The 22,777-nt window shown below is 33.0% G+C and overlaps 2 protein-coding genes across 2 annotated transcripts; one reads left to right on the forward strand and one right to left on the reverse strand.

Annotated features, from left to right (window-relative positions):
* The first annotated feature begins 3,226 nt into the window (after positions 1 to 3,226).
* On the forward strand, positions 3,227 to 12,130 carry LOC132300036 (uncharacterized). The gene is made up of 10 exons (XM_059796962.1): positions 3,227 to 3,474; positions 4,999 to 5,066; positions 7,467 to 7,492; positions 9,144 to 9,234; positions 9,586 to 9,681; positions 10,054 to 10,122; positions 10,381 to 10,439; positions 10,535 to 10,657; positions 11,447 to 11,518; positions 11,607 to 12,130. The coding sequence occupies exons 1-10, from the start codon at positions 3,388 to 3,390 to the stop codon at positions 11,669 to 11,671; spliced, it is 756 nt and encodes a 251-aa protein (XP_059652945.1). The 5' UTR covers positions 3,227 to 3,387; the 3' UTR covers positions 11,672 to 12,130.
* Positions 12,131 to 17,876: 5,746 nt separating this feature from the next.
* On the reverse strand, positions 17,877 to 21,326 carry LOC132300037 (probable cinnamyl alcohol dehydrogenase 1). The gene is made up of 5 exons (XM_059796963.1): positions 21,158 to 21,326; positions 20,771 to 20,884; positions 20,387 to 20,614; positions 19,355 to 19,797; positions 17,877 to 18,369 (listed from the first exon to the last, which is right to left on the reverse strand). The coding sequence occupies exons 1-5, from the start codon at positions 21,244 to 21,246 to the stop codon at positions 18,167 to 18,169; spliced, it is 1,077 nt and encodes a 358-aa protein (XP_059652946.1). The 5' UTR covers positions 21,247 to 21,326; the 3' UTR covers positions 17,877 to 18,166.
* Between the last annotated feature and the right edge of the window lie 1,451 nt (positions 21,327 to 22,777).

Here is a 22,777-nt window from a genome sequence, read left to right on the forward strand (position 1 = left end):
TTTTTACAAGTTCTTTTGGTTCTGCAGTCTTTTAAATGTGCTTTTATTAAAAAAAAAATATTCCTACTTTTATTTCTTGGTTGGATTCAATTTTTTGAAAGTGGTGTGACAGTTTAAAATAAAAATACTCCGTATACACTTTGAAGGTGGGGATACGAATGATGTCATTATAGCTGGTGGTACGGACTGTACCCGACCGTACAAATTTTGGAATTGGACAACTGTTTTTTTTGGGGGTATTATTGTCTTTTTGCCTATATTGGTAGTTATCCTTTTAGCCTAGCTCGTCGGCTATGTTTTTAGGTCTTGGCGTCTATGGTTGGTTGATTTGTTTTTTCTAACACATTTAATACAATTCGGATATTTTTTACTAATAAATGATTTTTTTTATTTATATATAAAACATATTCTCTATTATTTTAAGAAATATTTTATTATTTCAATTGATTTTTTAAATTTTATTCTTGAGTATATTTTTCTTTATTAAAAAGATTTTCTCAATTATTATTACTATTATTTTTGTAAAATAGTTACCCATGGGATATGCATTGATATTTTTTAGTAATCAACATTCATACTAAAGTATTTTTGCCGCTATGCCCCATTATTGGAACATTAATACTAATTTGGAAGCACAAGATATATAAGAGAGAGATGCTCCACATTAATGGTGAGGATGTGGCAAATTGAGATATGATATTTTATCATACTTTTATGATATGTCAAATTTATTAGTTTATTAATATTTGAAATTTCGGGTGGAGATGTTTAATATGCCAAATTTAAATTGTTTGTGAGATTTATAGACTAAAATAATGGAAATTTTTTATTTGGCATACCACTTTTATATGCTAAATTTGACATGTTTGATGGTATGCCAAATGCCACATAGGATTTGACATATCCCTTGGAATTGCTCTAAACATTATCTAATTACAAATACTATATTTAGAATATCATTTAGGCACCATTTGATATTCCGGAACATAACATAATTGATTTTGATTTTGAATTAGGGAATGATAATTATAGAAACACATAAAAAAAGAGCATATTTGAATCAAATGGTAACTTTTTTGGGTCACCCACCAAATTTATCAGAAAAGGAACAAAAAAGGAAGACCTTCAATCTCATGTGCAAGTTCTTTTCTGATTTTTGCAGTTGATTTAGGTGATTCTGCATTCTTTTAAATCTGCTGCTTCATTTTTATTATTATTATTTTTTTATTATTACAAAATTTGGACAACATGTTTTCTAATGAGTAAGATGAGAATAAAATTTTATAGTTTGAATAGTTTGGTTTTTATACAATTAGAATTATCTTTTACTTGTAAATGAATTTTAATATATAAAACATGATCTCTATTATTTTAAGAAATGCTCTACTATTTCCATTCAATTTATTATTATTATTATTATTATTATTATTTATTCTTGAGTATATTTTTTTACTGAGAAGATCCCACATTTTAAATTTCTTTTTTTAACCCAAAGCAAATCAGCAGCCATATTATTGCACACTCTATGACACCACAACAAACTCCATTGTCTATTGGAATTAAGCAAACTCCATATCATCACAGAAAACTTTAACTATTGGATCAAATGATTTTAGCTTCATTACTTGGAGAAAATGATTAGCTCTTCCTACCATCCTCGCAATAGGACAGAAACAAAAGCATATATGAACAATAGATTGTGCAGCTTTACCACACCTCATATACAGTACAAGCGGAAAATTATGTGAGGTGGAGTAATAATGGTTCTTTTTATTTTTTATTTTTATTATTATTAAAATTTCATAAGTATATAATTCAAAAAAGAAAAAAAACCACTAAGAACATCCCCAACCGTTATGTATATATATATATATATTTTTGGGTAAATCTGACGTGTCATGATGGATTTACACAAAAAATTTGGATTATTTAATTTTAGTTCGAACGGTTGTGTTTATACGTTTTGTGTAAAAATAAGATTATTTAATTTTAACTCCAACAGTTGTTTTATATGTTTTGCGTAAAAATATATCTCCTAATAACAACCAACTATGTATCATACCAGGACCCCACAAAACTTTTATAACAACCAACCATATGTCATGCCAGGACCTCACATAACTTTTACAAACCTACTTATATATATGGTTGATTTTTTAATGGAATGAGAAAGAGGGATGAAAAAGGAAATATGTTGATCAGTGTAAAAAGATTGTGTAAAATACACAACTTTTTTATACATTAGTGATGTGGCAATGTATTTTAATAGGCTGTTGGAGATGGAAAAAATTTACACGATCATAGGTGGCAGTGTATATTTTATACAAAAAAAAGTATTTTAACATACTGTTGGAGATGCAAATTATGTAATACTAAAATTTTTATAAGCATATTTCTAATCTACTTAGGCTTCGTTTGGATACATAAGAGAGAAAAAAAAAAAGGAAAGGATTATGAGAGAAAATAAAAGAAAAGAAAAGAAAGAAAATGATAGATATAATAATATTCATGTTTGGATGGATATGGGAGAAAATAAATGAATATATAATATTCTTGTTTGGATGGATAAAAAATAAAAGAAAGGAATGAATAATTTATCATTTTATCTTGTCTCTCAACCAAGCTTGCCCCTTCTCTCGAGGTTGATTTTTTAATTTGCTCCATTTCTCTCCAAATTCCTCCAAATCTTGTTAATTTTGGAGGGATTCCAAATAAGGGATTTGGAGGGATTGCTATTCCTCCAAATCTCTCCAAATCCTTTCTTTTCTCTCCCATTCCTCCCATTCAAACACACTCGTTACTATCATTTCCTTTCTTTTACCTTCAAATTCCTCTAAAGCTTAGGAAAGAGAGGAGAACAGTAGGAGATGATGATGGCCCAAAGACAATTCACATAATTCACATAGGACATGGATCTTCTCCAATATTTTATATCTCCAAATATTTTCAAGGACGGTTACAAGAACACTCCATCATCATTTTTGCTTAAATAAAATCGTGTATAAAGCCAACATAGTGGATCGTTTCGCAAATAATGATGTGACATGTTTTTATAATTGGATTCTCTTCAAGAGAATCCAAATCCACATCCACGTGGACCAAAGACAATTCACATTGGACATGGTGATTGATAGTCCATTATTCTCCAAATGTTTTTCTTAAGATTTGATTTTTATGGGCCTCATTTATTTAGCCCAAGCTTTTGTAACGAAACACTTGGGCTGGGTCGAGAGCCAACCCGCTCAATCTCCGATCTATAATCAGAGACGTAGAGAGAGAGAGTCCTCCGATTTGAGCTTAAACAGTTAGCAGAGGGAGAAAGAGAGAGAGAGGGTAGAGAAATTCAACAGATCTTTGATCGAAAGAGTGACGAATAAGAACAGGAAAATGCTTCCCACAACATCAAAAGGGCGTACGCCCTCTCACGTTCGACCCAATCCCGTCTTTCCTCAATACCTTCGAAGAATAATCAAGGTTCGGATCCTCCATTTCTCTCTCTCTCTCTATATGTCTTTGTCTTGGGTTTGTCTATTCTCAAATTCTGCGGACCTTAGATCTGATCTTCACCCTAATCAAATTGTTTCTGTATTGAATTTCGAAAATGTGTTTGTGTCCTTTTGCCAGCTACTGTTGTTTTATGCACATCACATTCCATAGGGAATAAAGGAGTATCCGATTTATGTACTGTTTTAGAAAATTAAAGTCGAATTTTGCATATAGATGCAATCATGATGGCACACTACTGGTGAATTTCTACTCTTCTATTTTCTGGGGTTTGTTTTCTAGTTTTTGGGGTTTGTGATGAATGCAAACTGAATAGATATTTTCTAAGAAATTATTCTGATGTGGGTTTGCTGTAGATGTGAATGATTAGCTTATTTCCAGTAGATTAGGTGAATTCCGGCATTTCCACGAGCTTAGCTCTAGTGGTATCTCCTCTATTTTTCAAGTGGAAAGTAGAGGGTTCAAATCCCCACAAGGGGGAAATTGTGGGCGTGTGCGACTTACTTACCAAAAATGGAAAAAATAGTATGGGGACAGTGGGTGAACACTTGGCTTTTGGTAAGAGTGCTGTACTCAGAACATAAATTCCGAAAATGAGGTCTCGTGACCTATGATTTAGCAGATAGATTGTTTCTGGTGCAGTTGAATACCATGCTGTTTTGGGTTTTGTAATAACATGTTCTTTAGTCCTCTTAACTTTCTCTAGCTGGAATTGGTGGTTGATATTTAGTGGAATATCCAGTGAAGTTCTCTCAATTCCCTAGATGGAATTGGTGGTTGGTGCTCTGCTGGTGGAGACAGCAGAGCTGTTGCATGCAGAGACGAAGAACACATAAGCTAAAGAAAGGCAGAACTTCAACAGTGTTCCAATTAACACCAATTCAGGATCTGCCGACATAAATCTCCTCTCCACGACCTCTATGATAATAATATTAATTAGAGACGTATGAAGATAATAATAATAATTAGACGACTAACATAGGGATTATGTGGCTGGAGAAGTTCGCAATTGAGCTCTGTTAAAGACATCATCATATATGCAGTTGTTTGCAGAGAAGGCAGAAACAGTATGTTTGCTGGAGATAATAATGTCTGTCGAAGGTAAGATGCGAGGTGATGATATCGACTGTTGAGGGCATAAGTAAGTTTGGTTTTGATAAGTATGCTTATGATAATAAGCTCGTAAGCAATAGTAAGTATGTTGAAAAAGAAGTGGGTGTGGTTGAGCTTCATAGAATCCTTATGTTGTGCATTTGTGGAGCTCCATGGTGGATACACTTTGACCTTGCTGGTCACATGGCTTAGCAAGAGTACATTGTTGCATTGGAATATTTTGTGCAAAATATCAAGAATATATCAGGGAATTGGAAGCTTAATAAAAGTCGGTGCTACTTGTTATTCTTTTGTTGTATTTTCATTGGATTTGTTCTACTTATTTATATATATATATATATACATATTTTAACAAATTTTCTCTTGGCTGGTTCACTGTAGTGGCAACAAATGGATATTGAATATACTTTCTGGCAAATGCTTCATCTATGCACTTCGCCTAAAGTTGTGTACGTATTTTAGCTTTTCTTTCATTTACGTTATTCTTGATATTGTTGTTGTAATGGTAGTAGTACTAATATTCTAATTGTAGTAAAAATAGTAGCTATTATTCTTGATATTGTTTTTGTAATGCACTTTGTACTTATTGACCTAGCTTTTGAATATGAACTTGCTAGTCACACATGCTAAAGGGTAATTCATATTTAATTACTCAATAATAGTTGAGATTGGATGTCAGTTTGATCAAATCTCAGGGAGATTTTGTTGTTTTCGTAGAAGAATGCAATTATTGTACTATTACTAGATAATTATAAAGCCAACTAGGAAGCACCGACATGTCCACTAGGGTCCTTTTTAGTGTCCATGATGGAGAATGAGTTATGGTTCGCATGCATGAGCTGCACATGATTATGATCCTCGTTGTAGTCATATGAAAGATAAGAGTATATGGTGAATGGAATGATGCGGGAGAAATTGTGTTGAGCTAGGAAGAACAGACACGCTTAGAAGGTCAGAGAATCAGACACACATCAGACTCGCCAAAGACGTGTTTGGAATTATTTGTTTTTTACATTTTCAGACATGCTGCGGACATGGTACAGGCACGCCATAGACAAGTGTCCTACGGTCGTGTCACACTGTTAGAGACTTTTAAGAAAGTTTTAAAAAGAAAGAAGGGTTAAAGTGTAAATATGATGACTTCTTTGAACAATTTTAATAATATAACAATCATAACATAAAATATTTCAAATTTTTGGTTTTAAAAACAATTGATATTGTTTCTGTGGAGTAGATTCAACCGTGTAGTTCTTTAAACAAGAAACTAATTATTTTTATAACTCATTAATTATTATGATTTGTGAAGTTTTCATTATTATGTTGATGAAAAATAATATTACTCTTAAAACATAGGATCAGATATATAAAAAGATGTATTTATTAGTTGTTGTGTGTCATCTCGTATCAGTGAGCTTGTTAGGTGTTAAGAGATGCATTTTTGAAAGGCAGCCAATTTGTTCATTCTTAGAAGAATATTTTCTAGTGGGGTTCTTCTGGTTTGCGTACTTTTTGTAAGACAAGTGAAGTGATACATACTCATACTTCATTTTCTTTTCAAATTATGTAAACTTTACTTATACAAGTGCAATTTTATTTTATAATCATATATATTAAAATATAGGTTTATCATTTGTTGTCTCACCCCATCCATCCTAACTTTTTAAAGAATTTCCATGATTTGTCTGTATCTTCTTGTATCCGTGTCAGTCATCCGTATCCGTTCTTCCTAGGTGGTCATTTCATGCCAAAGCAAGAGATCGAGTGTACTGAAACTATCATTGGAGCTATCCTTCTCTCTTTCTCTCTCTCTCTCTCTCTCTCTCTCTCTCTTCTTTCCTTTTCTTCCTAAATGTATTTATCTTTCAAGGTCTGTGGTTCCTACTAGATCAAGCATTAGAATCTTCTCATTTTTTGCGTGCTCTATTTTAAATAATATAATATATTGACGCCTCTTTGCATTTCCTGCTTACACTTCTTCTACTCATGCTTGCTCAGATTTTGATTTAACTGATATGACCATTTCACTCTTTATTGACTTCCGTTAGTGCAAAGGAGAGAGTGAAAAACATTTCTTAATTCGGTGTATGCTTTGATTTTTTTTTCCCCTGCTAAAAATTAGCTTAATAAATCTCCATTATCACCGAGGCCTATGGCCTGGTGGGTTCAAGTCTCCCCAAGAGCGCTGTAGGAGTTCTTTGCCAGGGAAAAAAAAAATCTCCATCATTGTATCAGTCAGCCTTAGAAGTAATTGTTAAAAGTTTTGTTGTCCATCTATTTATCTGTCTTTTCAAGTTCTTCTAGCTAATATTTGGAGTCACATTGTTCCTAATAATTTTCAAAATGGTTGATGAAGAACTAAGTATTTAGTCGGTTTAGTTATCCCGTTAACTTTTATTTTTCTATCAAATTTCACATTGCCAATTGATAAAATGTGTAGCGGCTTGGATGAGTAAGAGAGGGATCTATACCTCATTCTGTGTGACCTTATCATTATCTTGGTCAGTGATGGACCTAGAAAATTTTACGAAAGGAGTCTCACTTGAACAACAAGAATATATAATGGAGTACTATCAAAATTGAGTTGGGACATTTTTAGGATTTTAATAAAAATTATAGGTAATCTTGCCCTTAATAGTTCAGCCCCTGATCTTGGTTAGAGTTGTATTGGGAAATCCTTGTTAGGTTATCTTGCCCATGGGTAAATCAGTCCTGGAATCTAACTAAAAAATTGGGTGTTTATGAATACACTTCTATTTTTGTTTTTTCATTACCAAAAAAATTTTGTTTTCTGGAACTTCCTAATTATATTGATTTTACATTTTGCATGTGGAACTGTATGATGGATTCAGCTACCAGCACACAAAATACCACAAGCGTAAGTGTGCCTTCTACTATCCTTTTTCTAGCTATCATCTGGTTAGTGTTGATGTCTTTTTCTGTAAAGCCAAATTTTGGTGTTGTGCAGTTATTACTGTTCAAGTATTTGACCTTTTTATTTGGCTGTCATATGCGAATTTTGTGGCTCTTTCTATCTAAAATAGCTACATTTGTCTGTAGGAATAATTTTTATCTTTGAAATCTTGAAATTTCGGCTTGAAACAGAGTCCACAGTTGGCTTGGTTTCAAAGGCAAATGCAGCAGTTGTTTTTTCTTCCTTGACATAGTAGGATTTCTAGTATAGGCATGCATGCATACATACACACACACACAAATATCTTTTGCATGATAAGCACTTGAGTGAGCAAACATAAATTAGTTCATGAAGAATTGAAGATGTTTCTTAAAAAAGTAAAAACTCTAAAGTACATAATCTCTCTAAAGTACAGTGACTATTTTGGTGTGCCATACCAAAAATAAATAGTTCCTAGGATGCAATTGTTGTGTGCACGTCTTTAACTTGCAGTTTCAATGTATTGGTGATGATGACCTATATATGGTTTAAAAAATTTACTCTTGAAATGTCCTATATGGATGTAACACAATTTTCTTGATTTCACATTAAGTATACTGCGTATCTCTTTATTCTGCATGTACTATAGATTTTTGTTCAAAAATCTTGGATTATTATTTAATTGGTATCTGACTATCTGAATTAAAGAAAGATATTTAGATGGAAATTCCAATGAAAATTTTGATTTTGACTATAAATATGTAATTTTTTCTGGAATTGAAATGTTGGAAATTTTTGGAGGATTTGAATGAGACTTTTGGTGGAAAAAGGACATCAATAGTACCAAAATCCCAATAATGAGAGGCGCGTTGATATATAAGAAAATTAGCAAGTTTTGGGAGCTCAATTTGGACTTAATTGATTCATTCGCATACAAATTTTTTTTGAATGACTTAATAAAAATATAATTTCCTAATAAAAGAAAGAAATGATTATCCCGTTTGGGAAGCCTAAAATTCCACAAGTCATGCAAGATCCCAGTTGGAAAGAATATCAAGCTCTTTAGGTTCCGCTTTGAACGTGTGTCAGCCAGTAATGTTAAGCAGACAAAGAGTGTGAATTTATTAAAAGATGTAACAAAAATCTTTACCTTTTCCGGAAATAGGAAATGTCCAAAATATCAATAAATTTATTTGAGTAACGTTAAGAGCTAATGGTTTCTCAATTCATCTGTTAGAGATGAAACTTTGATTGATATAACCTGTAGAAAATATGATAAAATTTAATAATAGTCCTTTTAAATATGAATTATCAGCTGAAATGAGAATACTGTTAGTTTACGATTTTTTTTATTTTTTATTTTTTTCTTTATTACAGTTTTTCTTAAAATTAGATGGCATATCTTTTAGCTTTGTTATGATCTGTTCTGTGCTTGTCGTCTCCCTGGTTATTTCCGACGGCGGGAGGCAGAAGTTGTTCATTTAACCTTGTTGATTTTTCTGCTTGAAGTTATATCTGGATTAACTTTGTTGTATGTGCACTACTTAAAATGTGGGGAATTTAAAATTTTGCTACTTTCAACAGTTTGAATTGGATAGTTGTTCACCTTATTTTTTTTTTTTTTTGGGGGTCTCAGAAACCAAGAATCAATGGGCGCGTGATGATCCAGCCTTTGTTGTAATCTTCAGTCTTCTATTATCAGTTTCTACTATGGCTTATTGCGTTGCGTAAGTTTCTCATGTACTTGCTGATCAAAATTTTGATGTTTAAGAATCTCATGTATGAAACCCCATTTCTTGAGCTTCTTTGGCAAGAAAATCTTGTCAGATTTGCCATCAGAGAGTTACTAAAAGTTGGATATTTGACAAATATGTATTTGCACAAAGGTAAATACTTCATCTTGAATGTAGTTTACCTTCTTTGAGTCTAGTAAATTCATGGCTCAAATTTTGGAGTTGTATTATTTTATTATTTTTTTGTACTTCTTGACTGTTCAAATGTTCAAACCTTATTCAAGTAGTACTAATGTCTCTTCATTCTGATTCTGATCGTAGTTTGCTCTCTTTTTTTTATTCCAGGTATGATCACAGTTTGGCACATGCTGTTTTTGTAGTTATTTCAGTATTGCTCTTTCATTTTTTAACAACTGGATTCATTCTAGCCACATGTTGTTGGTAAGAGCCACTGCTCATTAAGAATACACCATAATTGTCTTATTATTGAAGATACTCCTGTTACTTCTGTTTTCTTGATGTTAGCTGTACTAATGTACATACCATACCATTGTTCTTATATTTATGCATTCATACTACTAATTTCTGGCACCTGCCCAGGACAAATTTTTTTGGGGTGAAATTTAAGGCTAGTTCTATGATATGTTCTGGATAATCTCAATTTTCAAAGGGCATGGTTGGGGCTTAAAAGTTTATCCTAAATTTTATTTTCCCTTTGTATAAACCTGTCAACATGTGTATTAATAGATGTTAGACATTATAGATACAGAAACGCTTGTATGATGCCAAATTTTGTTTGTAATATTAATGCAGGTTCCTGACAAATACTTATCTTCGAGAGGAAGCTCTGAACAGTCATGTAGTGGAGCAAAGGGTTGAATGGCAAGTTCGGAACCTTTCCACTTCCCCACTTTTTCAGTTTTAACCAAGTTGTACTAGTGTATTACTGCTTGGCAGTAAATTTTACAGTCTTTGTGCGGGTGTTTTGAAGTGTAAAAATGATTAATGCTGCCTGCACTTGTCTATGCTTTTCTTACTTTAGCATCCAAGACAAGCTCATCCTTGCATTTCTTGGATATTCCATTCTAATTGAGTAACATGAACTAAATTTTTTTTGCCCTTTTCCTCTCTCTCGTGAAGGTTGTATGCGTTTGATGTGCACTGCAACTCTCTCTTCCCAATGTTTGTGATGCTTTATGGTAATTGTGAAGTTGTTATTGTATTTTGCTTATGGATATTTTTCATTTCAATTTATGCACCGGAATGTTACTGATGTTGGCTTTTTTTTTGGCAGTGATACATTATTTCCTATCACCCCTGTTGGTAGCTCATGGTTTCATTCCTGTTTTGGTGTCAAATTTGCTATTTATGGTGGCATCGTCATACTATCATTATCTCAACTTTTTAGGTTATGATGGTATGTAAATCTTGTTTCTCGATAGTAATGTCCTTTTATTTTTGGAGGAAATGCGCAATACTCAGGTCCAATTGGTTGGATGAGAGAACTCCTTAATTCTTATACAATGCATGGCAAGCATCTTGCTTCGGGAACTTTTAACTGTTGAATTCAGTCGGATCAATCTAGAACAACATATTCTCTCAATCACCCAATCATATCATCCTTGTTTGACATACAGAGTTTTTCTGGACTAAGTTTATGGATACTTGTGATTTCGTGGCAGGGATCCTCAGATTGATTCAGTTATGTAACAAGTGAAATTTTCCTATTACTTTTATCAAACTGCGGCTATTGCTTTTATCAAACTGCGGGTGGGCCTGGTTAATGCATGCCATTTCTGTTCTAGATTTCGGGCGAATAACTTCTTTCTTTGTATACTCACTATTGTTCATGGCAGTTTTTTTTTATAGTTGAGATTGATTTTGTTTTTATTCAGGAGCTCCTCTGGGAGCTGAAATATTGGTCCAGGGGCATACCTATGTGCTTCCCATTTAACTGTTCAAGTGAAAAATAAAGTCACTGCCATTATATATCAATAAGTAAAAAGAAAAAGAATCTCATATCTTGTAAATCTGAATGGATTACCTTTATTATGTAATGAAATATAGAAAACTAATGGTAAGCCTATGGTTGCGGAAACATTTCTATTTAATTGTTTGCTCAGATTGGCTGATAAAGCTTCCATTTCTTGTAGTAGATAGATTGTTTTCATAGATGAGTGTTCTGATGGTGTGTCTCCTGATGCAGTATTGCCGTTCCTAGAAAGGACCACCTTTTTTCTGTATCCAATTGGTGTGGTCATCGTTCTTTCACCTATATGTAAGTGTTACATATCATCACTGATGGTATATCCTGAAGCTTTGCGAGTTTAGTGCGACTGAAAATTAATTTGTTGTTTTCTTTGTAGTGATTCTGAGTGGCTTTAATCCGTCAAGATACTTCATGAACATCCACTTCAGTCGACGGTTATGATTCACGGTGGCTAACACACTGTCAAATAGCACATTATATGGGGATGTAACTAGTTCAGACAAGCGAGAATGTAGGAAAGGCTTTTCGGCTACAGGATTGGTTCTCTTATATGCATAGGGGAAGACAAAGATCGATTCACCAGCATGGAAAAGCTACCGTAGGTATTCTCTGCAGGCCTTTTACGTAACCAAGTGAAGTCAAGCCATAAAGTGTTTTTTCCATGTGAAAAGAAAATCTGTTAATTATAAATCTGTTGAATGTAATGATTTTGCCCCATAACATTTTCCCTTTTCTTTTCTTTTCTTGTTGCAATTTTTGTTGTTCTAATCCCACATTCATTGAAGACTAAAAAATTGACTGTACCTGTTGTAAGTTCTTAACTCAGATCTGCCTTGATGTATAGGAATTGTTAAAATGGGTGTGGATTGAGGATAAGGTCTTATCTCATTTTTCATTTCAGACTGTTGATTATATTCTAAAGTAGGCTAGAATTAATTTGTGTTATTCTACAACTCTTACTACTATCCAAATGTGTGCAGGAGGTATATAGCTAGATTGGTTATGGGCAATATAGAGAATACTATCAAAATTAAGCTTTGGTAGTGTGGGACTCTCCTGCTTAAAAGTTGGGTTAGAGAATACTTGAAATCCAATAACTGAGGATGATTGGTTATGCTGCTGTGTGTCGAGAATCTGATTGTATCCTTGTAGGAGTTGCACGGGGATTCATTTTATTTTATTTTAGTTTAATTTTTTATTACTATTATTTAAGAACTATACTTTATGGTACCAAATGTTGAGATGGATGTATGATAATACTAGAAAGGATAGAATTAATTATAAATAATCACGTTTTGGAGAGCATCAATCAGAGATAATACGACACAGAACTGGTTAAGATAGGTTGGATATGTACAAAGAAGTCCTTTAAGTGAGCTGGTTTAAAAAATGACATTGTCCACGTTGAGAATAATTTAAGGAGAAGAGGAAAAATAAATTTAACCTGAAGAGGAAGATTAAAGCTAGGTAGAGTTAGTAATGAAGCCTTATGTAGTGGATTCTAAGTAATTGAAAAAAGAGTAGGTGGTTGTTATATTTTTTGTTTTTTGTTTTTTGTTTTTGTTTTTAAGGTATAGTTAGAAATGAGGCTATAAGCAGTGGATACCTAGGCAGGAACTGTCTGACAAAATAGAAAATTTCTGTAGAAAATTATGAGTAAAATAAATTTCGGAGCTTACAAGAATATTGTTCATAAATGTGAATCAGATGGTCGGAATTCGAATTGATCCACGGCTGTGGGGTGCCCCCCAAAGGGAGTATCAGTGTTGGAAAGTCTGTATTGGACTTTCTAACTTTTCCTTTGGGAAATGGTTAATTAATTCATGACCGTCTGATTGCAATACAGTTAAACTCATATGCTTGGTTTACGTTTGGTCAACATAACCTAGTTTATTTTATTTTATTTTTATTTTTTTATTTAAAATAATATGAAAATTAGCAAGACACTAATGTCATAGAATGGTCATATATGAGTCACTTTGTAAGCTCAATAAAATTTGCAATGAAAGCTTTTAACAACCATCCTTAACAAAAGAAAAAAACAGAAAAAAAAAAGGGTGGTTGTGTGTGTATATATTTAAAAATAATCTTAGTGGTCAATCATTTGGTAAAATTAGGTGTGACCTTTAATCATGGTTTAGAGATCCCCATTGTGTGTTGAAAGAAGAAATTATTAGATTATTTTGGTCTATTTGACACTGGTGAATAAATTTAATGAAAACTCTCCGGTTATAAAACTTTATAATTTATTAATACTCTCTTGAAATTATTTTTTCAATTTAAGAATCTATATTTAATCGATTCATCAAATATTAATGGATTAAAATTATTTAATAATTTCTCGGATTTAAAGTGATATCATAGTCCACTATTGGTGTGTGAAAAATTTAGCACCAACCATCACTATCCTTTACCAACCACAAAGGGTTCCCTTTTGTTGTATGGTATATATTACTGTATAAAAAGGTGGGTTTGTGGACTTTGGCGTTGGTTAAAGAATTTCACAGGATGAAGACTGAAGAGGGTTGGTGATCAAGTGGGACCCATCAAGCCACGTCAGGCCACGCAATGGTGATGAAAACAATCATCATCTTTATCATCATTTAGATTACGAAAATAAGGAGTGAATCAGAAAACCAATTATTGATGTTTCTGTTTCTTTCCCCTTTTTGCCCTGAAAAAAAAAAAAAAAAAACAGATAAAAAGAAAAGAAAACCAATTAACTCTTTTATTTTATTGCAGCCCGCGTGGTATGACCTTATCTAAATCTACTGATAGACAATGAAGGTAAGATTGAAAATAAAAATAGTAATGCCAATTAAGTTCAAGAGTTATATATGGAGTTTGACGTTATTATAACACAAATGATTTTTAATATAAAATTAAAAAAAAATGATTTCTCTTAATATAAAATTAAAATTAAAATTAATACAAGTAACTCATTTGGCATTGTGGTTTTAAAAAAATTTCCAAACTTTTTAAAATGGTGGCATCTATAAGAAAATGAAAATGTCTTGGAATAATTTTCTTATCATTGCTTTTTTTTTTTTTAACTTCAAATGAAAATCATTTTAAGGTAGCCTAAAGTTTCTTAAATTTATATTAAAGGTTATTTTTGTACTATAATTTCACTTTAATGGTGTGCATTTTAAAAAAATTTCTTACAGTTTAATTTTTTAAAATTTAAAAAGAAAAAAGAAAAAATAAAAAAATCATTTATTTTAAAGAGCATTTGTGTCATTATAATATCACTCTACAATAAATTAAATAATTGGGGGGATTTGTGTTAAATTTTTTCTTCAGGGAGTGTTTTGCCAAAAATTCAAAGAAAAAAAAAAAATTTATGCAATTTGTCCAAAAAAAAATTTAATGAAAAATACTTCAACTCGATCTTCCATCACTTAATTTATTCAGTCTTAGTTATCTAACAAATATGAAGATTTGGGTTCCTTATCATTCAAACTTTTCACCAATTGACTTTTCTTTTTTTTTTTTCAATATATAATATGTTGAGAGACATCATGGAAAAGAGAGAAGAAAAGAAAGGTGAAAAGGGAGATAGAAATGAAAGAAGAGAAGACTTTGTCCATGCAATTGAAAAAGATACCGTAACTCACAAGCAAGAGATTAAAGTAACATTTGTTCCAATGTTGATCTTCTTTTAAATGAGAGAATAAAAAATAAAAAAAATCGCTCATACACACTATTATATGAGTTATGACAATGAAATAGAGAGTCTAATTAGAGAAGGAGGTGTTATCCCGTAGAGGTTATACTATGCTTCCGTCCAGCACTCAGGATATGACATGGCAACTTATATGAACGGGAAACTTTCTAAATTTTTCTAAACAAGTGTTGAACGTGTCTAAAGCATCATGTGAGTTTGGAATGATCTAACTCTGTAACAGTAGGTTCATTTGACTTTTTAAATTTTAGAAAAAAAAAAAATCATTTTTCTTTTTTAAAAGAGAAAAATTAAATGCAAGAAAGATGATTTAATTGTCTCTAACAAACAACTAATTAATATATAAGACCATTAAAAAATAAAAAAATAAAAAGAAAAGGTGCTACAATGAGTGGCTCTCTCATTAGACTTGCACCCTCATCTATAAGCCATTGCAAAAACACAAGTTGACATTCTTTTTCGAACTAAAAATTCAAATCACTCTTTCGAATAAGTTATCTAAATTTAAGGTTCACAATTAACACGCAATATTATAAAAACAAGATGGTATTCATATATATATTGTACTAATACAACAACATTTCAAATTGAAATGTAAAGCCATGTGCTTAAGTAGTAGTCAAACCTTTGTTCCCTAATTTTGTAATCCTAGAAATGCATTGAATGGGTTGTCACTGCCTATCTTATGAATGAATTAACACATGATGACTTGTACTTCTCATTGAATTATAGTGGTTGCTGAAATATATAGACCAAGTGTGATACAAAACTCACCAACCTTTGAAAGAGTCGACTCTTTAAAACTTCATCCAAAAGAGTCAATTGTGTTAGAGGCTTTCACATATCAACTTAGGTTTGGTATCTTCTAATATTTTCCTTTTAAATAAAAAAGAAATGCTCCGAAGACTTTGGCTGAGCCACATGCATATGCATTCCAACCCCTTTGACAGGCCCTTTCTTTCCACTACTCTAGCATATCCTGTGTTTCGAGTTGGATATTTTTTCAGACAGCAAATACGGTGCTATTTAAAAATTAGGGTCTATGTCTTAGAAAGTCAATTAATTCTTTTATGCTGCAGTGTGCAGAAACGGAATGCTCATTTCAATTATTCATTTGTTTGATATGCAATTTAAAATAGGAATGACTATTTTATTAGAATGAAAATTCATTCAACAACTAAACCTATAGAATGGTCATTTCATTTCCAAATAATTTTTTATTATTATTTTTTTAAAATCAAGTTCCCCAAAAATTCTCATATTCTAAGTTTAAAAACCACGATCCCCGCCACTGCCTTCCACCACAACCACCGTCATCATCGCTGCCACCACCTTCCACTACAACCACCGCCGCCAACTCTATTGCCTTTCACCACTGTCACTTCAACCGCCACCATTGTTGTTGCCTATAGCCACCACACCGCAGCCGCCTCCACTGCCTTCCACCATTGCCACCACCACTGCCATCTTCGACCATCGCAACCTCCATTGCCTTTCACCACTGTCATTGCCGCCGCCACCACCACCGTCGTCATCATTATCGGCACCACTGCCACCGACGTCACCACCACTGCATTGCACCACGGTCACCTTCCACCACCATCGCCACTGTATCCATTGCCTTCCATCACCCCCGCTATCGTCACCTCCACTACCTTCCATCACTACCACTACCTTCCACCACACTACATCACTACTGCATCACACCACTACCATTGCCACCGACACTGCTTTCCACCATCATTGCCCACCCTATTGACGCTTTCCACCACTACCATCATTGTTTCCACCATCGCTACCGCCATCCACCAACACCACTGCCGTTCGCCACCACCATCGTTGCCGCCTTCCAACACCACTACCGCTTTCTACCTTCACTACATCTTCACCGCCATCCAAAAGTACTACCATAATTTCTTTTAAAAAAATTATAGAATAATGTTATTTTCTTAATTTAATTTATTCGTCACTGACAGTAGTATTTTGGATAATTTAATTTAAATTTATTTCATTCTAAATTTTAAATTGCTTTCATCAAACACTAGAATGTTTATTATCATTCCATTCATACATATTTTATATTTGCAACCAAACAATAGATTAAAAATGATTGAGAATGACAATTTCTTTCCATTCCCAATTTCATTCTATTTCTACTCATATTCCATTCCATTTATATACATCAAATATAGCATTATGGTTATGTAAATAGACCTTATGTAATGAGAGAAAAATGAAAATGAGACCAAATATATAAAAAGAAACATAAAGGTGTAGAGATTTTTGCAAATATGGTCCATGGATGAAAAGTGACAAATGCATTTCATGCATTGGTACTCCTTATATGAAAAGATATTATTATTCTTGATATAAATATGAAAGGATTTACAGATGTGTTGATAGTTCAGTGAATTAGTGTTTTTACTAATATAACTTCTAACTTTTATCTTGTTAAAAAAATAATAATAAATAAAATTGGAGGGTGTTTATGTCAAACAAAAAAAATGAAAAAACAAAAAGTGCAATTCAACTATAACGAGGTCACAAACTCACTAAAGATGCCCTTTACCATTGAAAGCATACAAGTTGATTTGTTTAAGTTACAAATTCAACCGACAGTAGACAATCTCAATCCAAATTCCAAACCGGTATTTATAACAAAACTATTATATGTAGCTATGCTTGGGTAGGCAAAATAGAGAGCAATGTTTTCATCTTACTGTGAGATTATTCGATAGATTGAATGGTTTCAACACACGTGGACAATTGAATTAACGTGCGACAATGCTCACCAACCTTTGAAAAAATCGACTCACCACCTCCATTCAAATAATCAATTGTGACTAGGCTTTCATACGTCATATCAAATAGGTTTGGTATCTTTCACTCTCAATCTTTATCCAAAACTCACCAAAAAAAAAAATAATAATAATAAAAAAAAAAATAGAGAAAAAATTAACATCACCACAAAACATTACTTATATTTTATATTATCTTAATAAAGTTTACATCAATAAACACCACTTCATTTCACACGAAAACAAAAACAACACGTTGTCACTCTTAGTCCATGACAGAGCACCTCAAAACTACATGAATCCCACTCTGACTTTTACATGATTAATAAACGAGGTGACAAATGTACTCTACTTTGTCATTTCCCGATTTATAATATCATTGGAGTTTGAAATTTTATATATCTCTCAGTATATTTGTGTGCACAAGGGGCTTGTTTTAGACTATCAACAGGTTCACTGATCGAGGTTGCTGCCGGCGACATCCACGACGAATCTGTACCGGACATCATTCTTCTCCAACCTCTCCAATGCAGTGTTTACGTAGTCCATTTTCACGACTTCGATGGTGGAAGTGAGGCCCTTCTCTTTGCAGAACTCCAGCATCTCCTCTGTTTCCTTCATGCTGCCGATGAAGCTCCCTGTGATGGCCTTCCTCCCTACATTACGTATAAAAACAGAGCACCCACCATTAGATACAACAAAATGGTACGCATATAATCGTTGTTTCTCATTTTTATAGAAGTATAAATGTGTATATATATGCATTTGTATATGCATGTGTATCATCATTTAATATGTGCACTTGCAGTGTCATGAAGAGGGTCACCATATATTAGCCGTAATATTTAAGAAATGTCCTCCAAGCGTGACAAAACATTGTGATAAGATTATACTAAAAATAAATGACAATTCTATTCATTTCTTGTTGTCTACACTCAGCCACAATCCTATTGTGGGGTCCACCTTGTCTCACCATGGTCTATCATTCAAAAATTGACAAGTAATAGAAATTATTGAAGCACAGTCATTGTAATTTTATTCAAGTGACAAGATATAAATGATTGATTACACATTCGTGACATAATTTTGAATGGACAAAACTAATCGAGGAAGAGATTGCGAAATTGATAAATACAAAATTTGAGTGGACAAAACTAATTGAGGACGAAAGGGAAGAGATTGCGAAATCGATAGATACGTTACGATCCTCTATACATGAATCTCTTTCTTCATATTTAGACTTCTAAGCTCATTTTCTTTACCACGGATGATAAAGAGTATAAGACTCGGTTTGAATTTATTTTCTAAATTAAAGAAACTGATTGGACTGAAACCTTTTAACTAAATATAAATCTTTAAGAATCCTCAAATACAACTTAGTGGGACTCACATGTACATCTGACACCCTAAAAAATATTATATGATCTCGATTAATAAAATTAGGTGTTGACAAATAAATAAAAGGTGGGTTAAATTTGACATAAAACTAATGAACACGTTAGTTATGTGTCAGCGAATAATTGGTTGGAGAACGCAGTTCATTTATATTATGCAAATTCTAAATAGCTACTGTTATATATATATATAGATATATATATATATATATATAAGTAGAGAGAGAGAGAGTATTAATTTACTCACCAAGCATGACCATGGGGGATACAAATTGAAGAGGGGTATTGATAACACCCATTAAAATCAACTTCCCATCAAGTTTCAACAAAGAAAGGTAGGGCTCAAGAGGGTGGTTCACAGGCACTGTGTCAATGATGTAATCCAGTGAGTCAGCAGCCTCTTGCATCTGAGTCGCGTCCGAGCTGACCAGGTAGTCGTCCGCTCCAAGGTGGTCCATGGCCTCCTCTTTCTTCTTGGCGGAAGAGCTTATGACAGTCACGTGATGTCCCATGGCCTTCGCTATCTTCACCCCCATGTGCCCTACCCCTCCAAGCCCCAATATCCCTCCTCTCAGTCCAGCCACATCTTTCAGCCCGAAATGGGTCAACGGGCTGTACACTGTCACTCCGGCGCATAGTAGCGGCGCCGCCTGCTCCGGTGCCATCCCTTCTGGTATTTTCACCACAAATCTGCCGCAAAAATCAAATTTATATTAACAACAAATTCAGCCATTTTGACCAGGAAAATAACAAATATGTTCATGCTGGTCCACTCAACAAAAAAAAAAAAAAAAAAAAAAATTAATTAATTAATTTTTTAATTTTAAAATATTTCTAATTTACTCTTTTGATTTTAAAATAATGAAAATAATTAATGTATACTACTATCAATAAATCAGTAACTTAGTGGTATCTGACTCTAACTTCTTAAAAAAAAAAAAAAAACATAAGTACGTGTGAATACCAACTAAAAAATAGAAAAATCATTTCAAACTCAAGATTGTAAAATAAATCTAAACTAATTGAAAAATTTATTGTTAAAGATTATTCTTCAAAAATTGAACAAAGTGGCCCCTTTTTCTTGGACTATATTAATAACAAAAAGAGAATTCAAAATGAAATTTTATGAGTATAAAAAATGCGCACGTTTGAGGCAATAATGATGTATATTCTCTCCCATTCCATAATTAAAAAGAAAAAGAAAAAGAAAAGGTGTGATCCAGTGTATGCGAGTGTATGATGAATCATGGAGGATTATTGTGGGAGAGCGTTTGATTACTTTTGATCAACGACCATTTCACCGGCGAAACCGCCTTGGGTAGGCTTGCCATCGGTGTAGACGTCGTTGTAGGACCAGATCTTCTTGTTGCAGTATTGCTCGACGTCTGCTTTGCACGGGCGGCAGCTTTTGCAGCATCCAACGATTGCGCCAACTCCAACGCAGTCTCCTACTCTGAACTTGGTCACATCCGATCCTACCTCCGCCACCTCACCCACCACTTCATGACTTTTGTAAACATAGGAAAAAGAGTAATAAATGTTAGTATCAACAATTAAGGTAACATAGTACGTATAGTACAAACACCCAAATATTCGTCTGATTAATTGTGTATCTATATACATACATACATATATATGTATATATATAGAGAGTGAAAGGTACCCAGGAACCATGGGGTAAGTGGACATGCCGAGATCATTTTTGATTTGATGAATATCAGTGTGGCAAACTCCACAGCAAATGACCTTGATGAAAACATCTTCTGGGCCTGTGTTCCTGAGATAGACAGACAAATATACATGTACAATTTTTTTTAGAGAGAGAAAGAATGAATGGAGACATATAAGTTACAACAATATTTGGGTCACCAATCCCATGTTCCCATTTTGCTTTATTCGTCTTCACCCAAACAACCGTGTTACTAATTCTACTCGTATTAATAATTAAATATTGTAGCTTAGTGATATCTCCTCCTTCGTGATAAATAATCTTGTCCCTGAACAACATCAAATAATTACTCAAAAATAGAGGGGGTTAATAGGAGATTACCTGAGGGTGTAGGTATAGGGAGCGAGAACCCCAGAGGGGTCTCTTGCTGCCCATCCTGTTGTTGTTCTCTCTGTTTCCAAACTACCCATTTCACCGGAGGGAGAAGGGGAGGGAAATGAGAAGTGATTGAGATAAGAGGATGATGAATTGGGTGGAATGTGACGAGGAGGATATATATATATATATATATATATACAAAGAGAGTAGAGACGGATATGAAAAGGTAAAGCAATGACAATGACATATTGGGAAGAGGTAAAAGAGACACCTCAGCAACGGAAGGGTGTTGTTGGGGTAGGTGAGAGCATTTTTTATTTATTTATTAAACTTTGTTTATTATTATTGTCCCTCTTAGCCCTAATTTTTTTTTGTATGTAATTTTGTCGCATTGTTTGGTAGGTAAGTGTTATCATGTCATGTCATTTAACAAATAAAAATAATTTTCATTCAGCTCTCCAATTTAGGGTTTCACCACTCTAATTATCAATAAAGTATGACTAGAAGTCTAAATCCTTTTTTTCTCCACATGTTGGAGTCAAGGTTTGGATTTGGTCAATTTGGCCAGGGTAATTTTTTTTTTTTTATAATAATTTTGGTTTTTATCACAAATGTTTTTTACTCCTAACTACTCTTTTGAGGCAAATTGTATTAAAGTTTATGTACCATCTGAAAAGGAAACAAAATATTTCTTTAAAATTTTTTTTAGTAAGAGATATCCTCAATTTATTAAAAATTACAATTTACCCCCTCTAGTCAATGGAAGTTGGAATTCTGATACAAGACATAACTCGTGGGATTGTTTATACCAAAATACGTTTTGGCAATGTCAATTTCACCATTTACGGAATACAATTAATTTTATAAAATGAGAAATTGAGGATCCTTGTTGCACGCGTAAGCGTATTTTTTTTTTTCTCAAAATAAGCAGTTTATGCAGTGTGACTACTTTTAATAACAAAAAAATGATATATTTGATAAATTTAGTGTTTATTACAAAAATAAATAAATAATAATATAGAAATTTATTTTGCAACTTTATAATAGTACAAAAAATTAGTACAATTTAGCCTACTGTTAATAAATTCATTATTCCCTTTGCCAGTAAATATATACACACACACACACACAGGACCTTTTAATGATGAGAAGCAATATAATTATGAAGGGTCAATTTGTAAAATAGTTTTTCACCCCCTAGAATTTGTGAGATAGTTCAAAGTTGAAAGGTAGTAATGGATTGAGAAAAAAACAGTAATAAGGGGAGAAAAGGTGAGTGAAAATCAATTAAAAATAATTTGAATAAGTAAAATGACAAGTAATAATTGATTAGTCAATCGTCTTCCTAATAGGAGCACATGGTGTCCTGTCACTAATGTTGTCCAATTAAGACTCCAATTACAAAAATTAAAGAAAGATTGATTGTCAGAGCTTAATGTTTAAACATGATTCTCATGGGTCATGACTACATTTGAAACTATAATTCGTGGAACTGAAGTGACATATATTTTCCCCCTGCATTAGAGGAGTGCAACTTGTAGGTGTCAATTCAAAATTTACTTGATGTTTAAATAGTTTTTAATAATGAGTTTGGGAATCGTCATAATTTTTAATTCGAGTATA

This window comes from Cornus florida, unplaced genomic scaffold (genome assembly GCF_030987335.1).
Source record: "Cornus florida cultivar Cherokee Brave unplaced genomic scaffold, ASM3098733v1 CherokeeBrave_3.0.0_Hap2_Chr03, whole genome shotgun sequence".
Lineage (NCBI taxonomy): Eukaryota > Viridiplantae > Streptophyta > Magnoliopsida > Cornales > Cornaceae > Cornus > Cornus florida.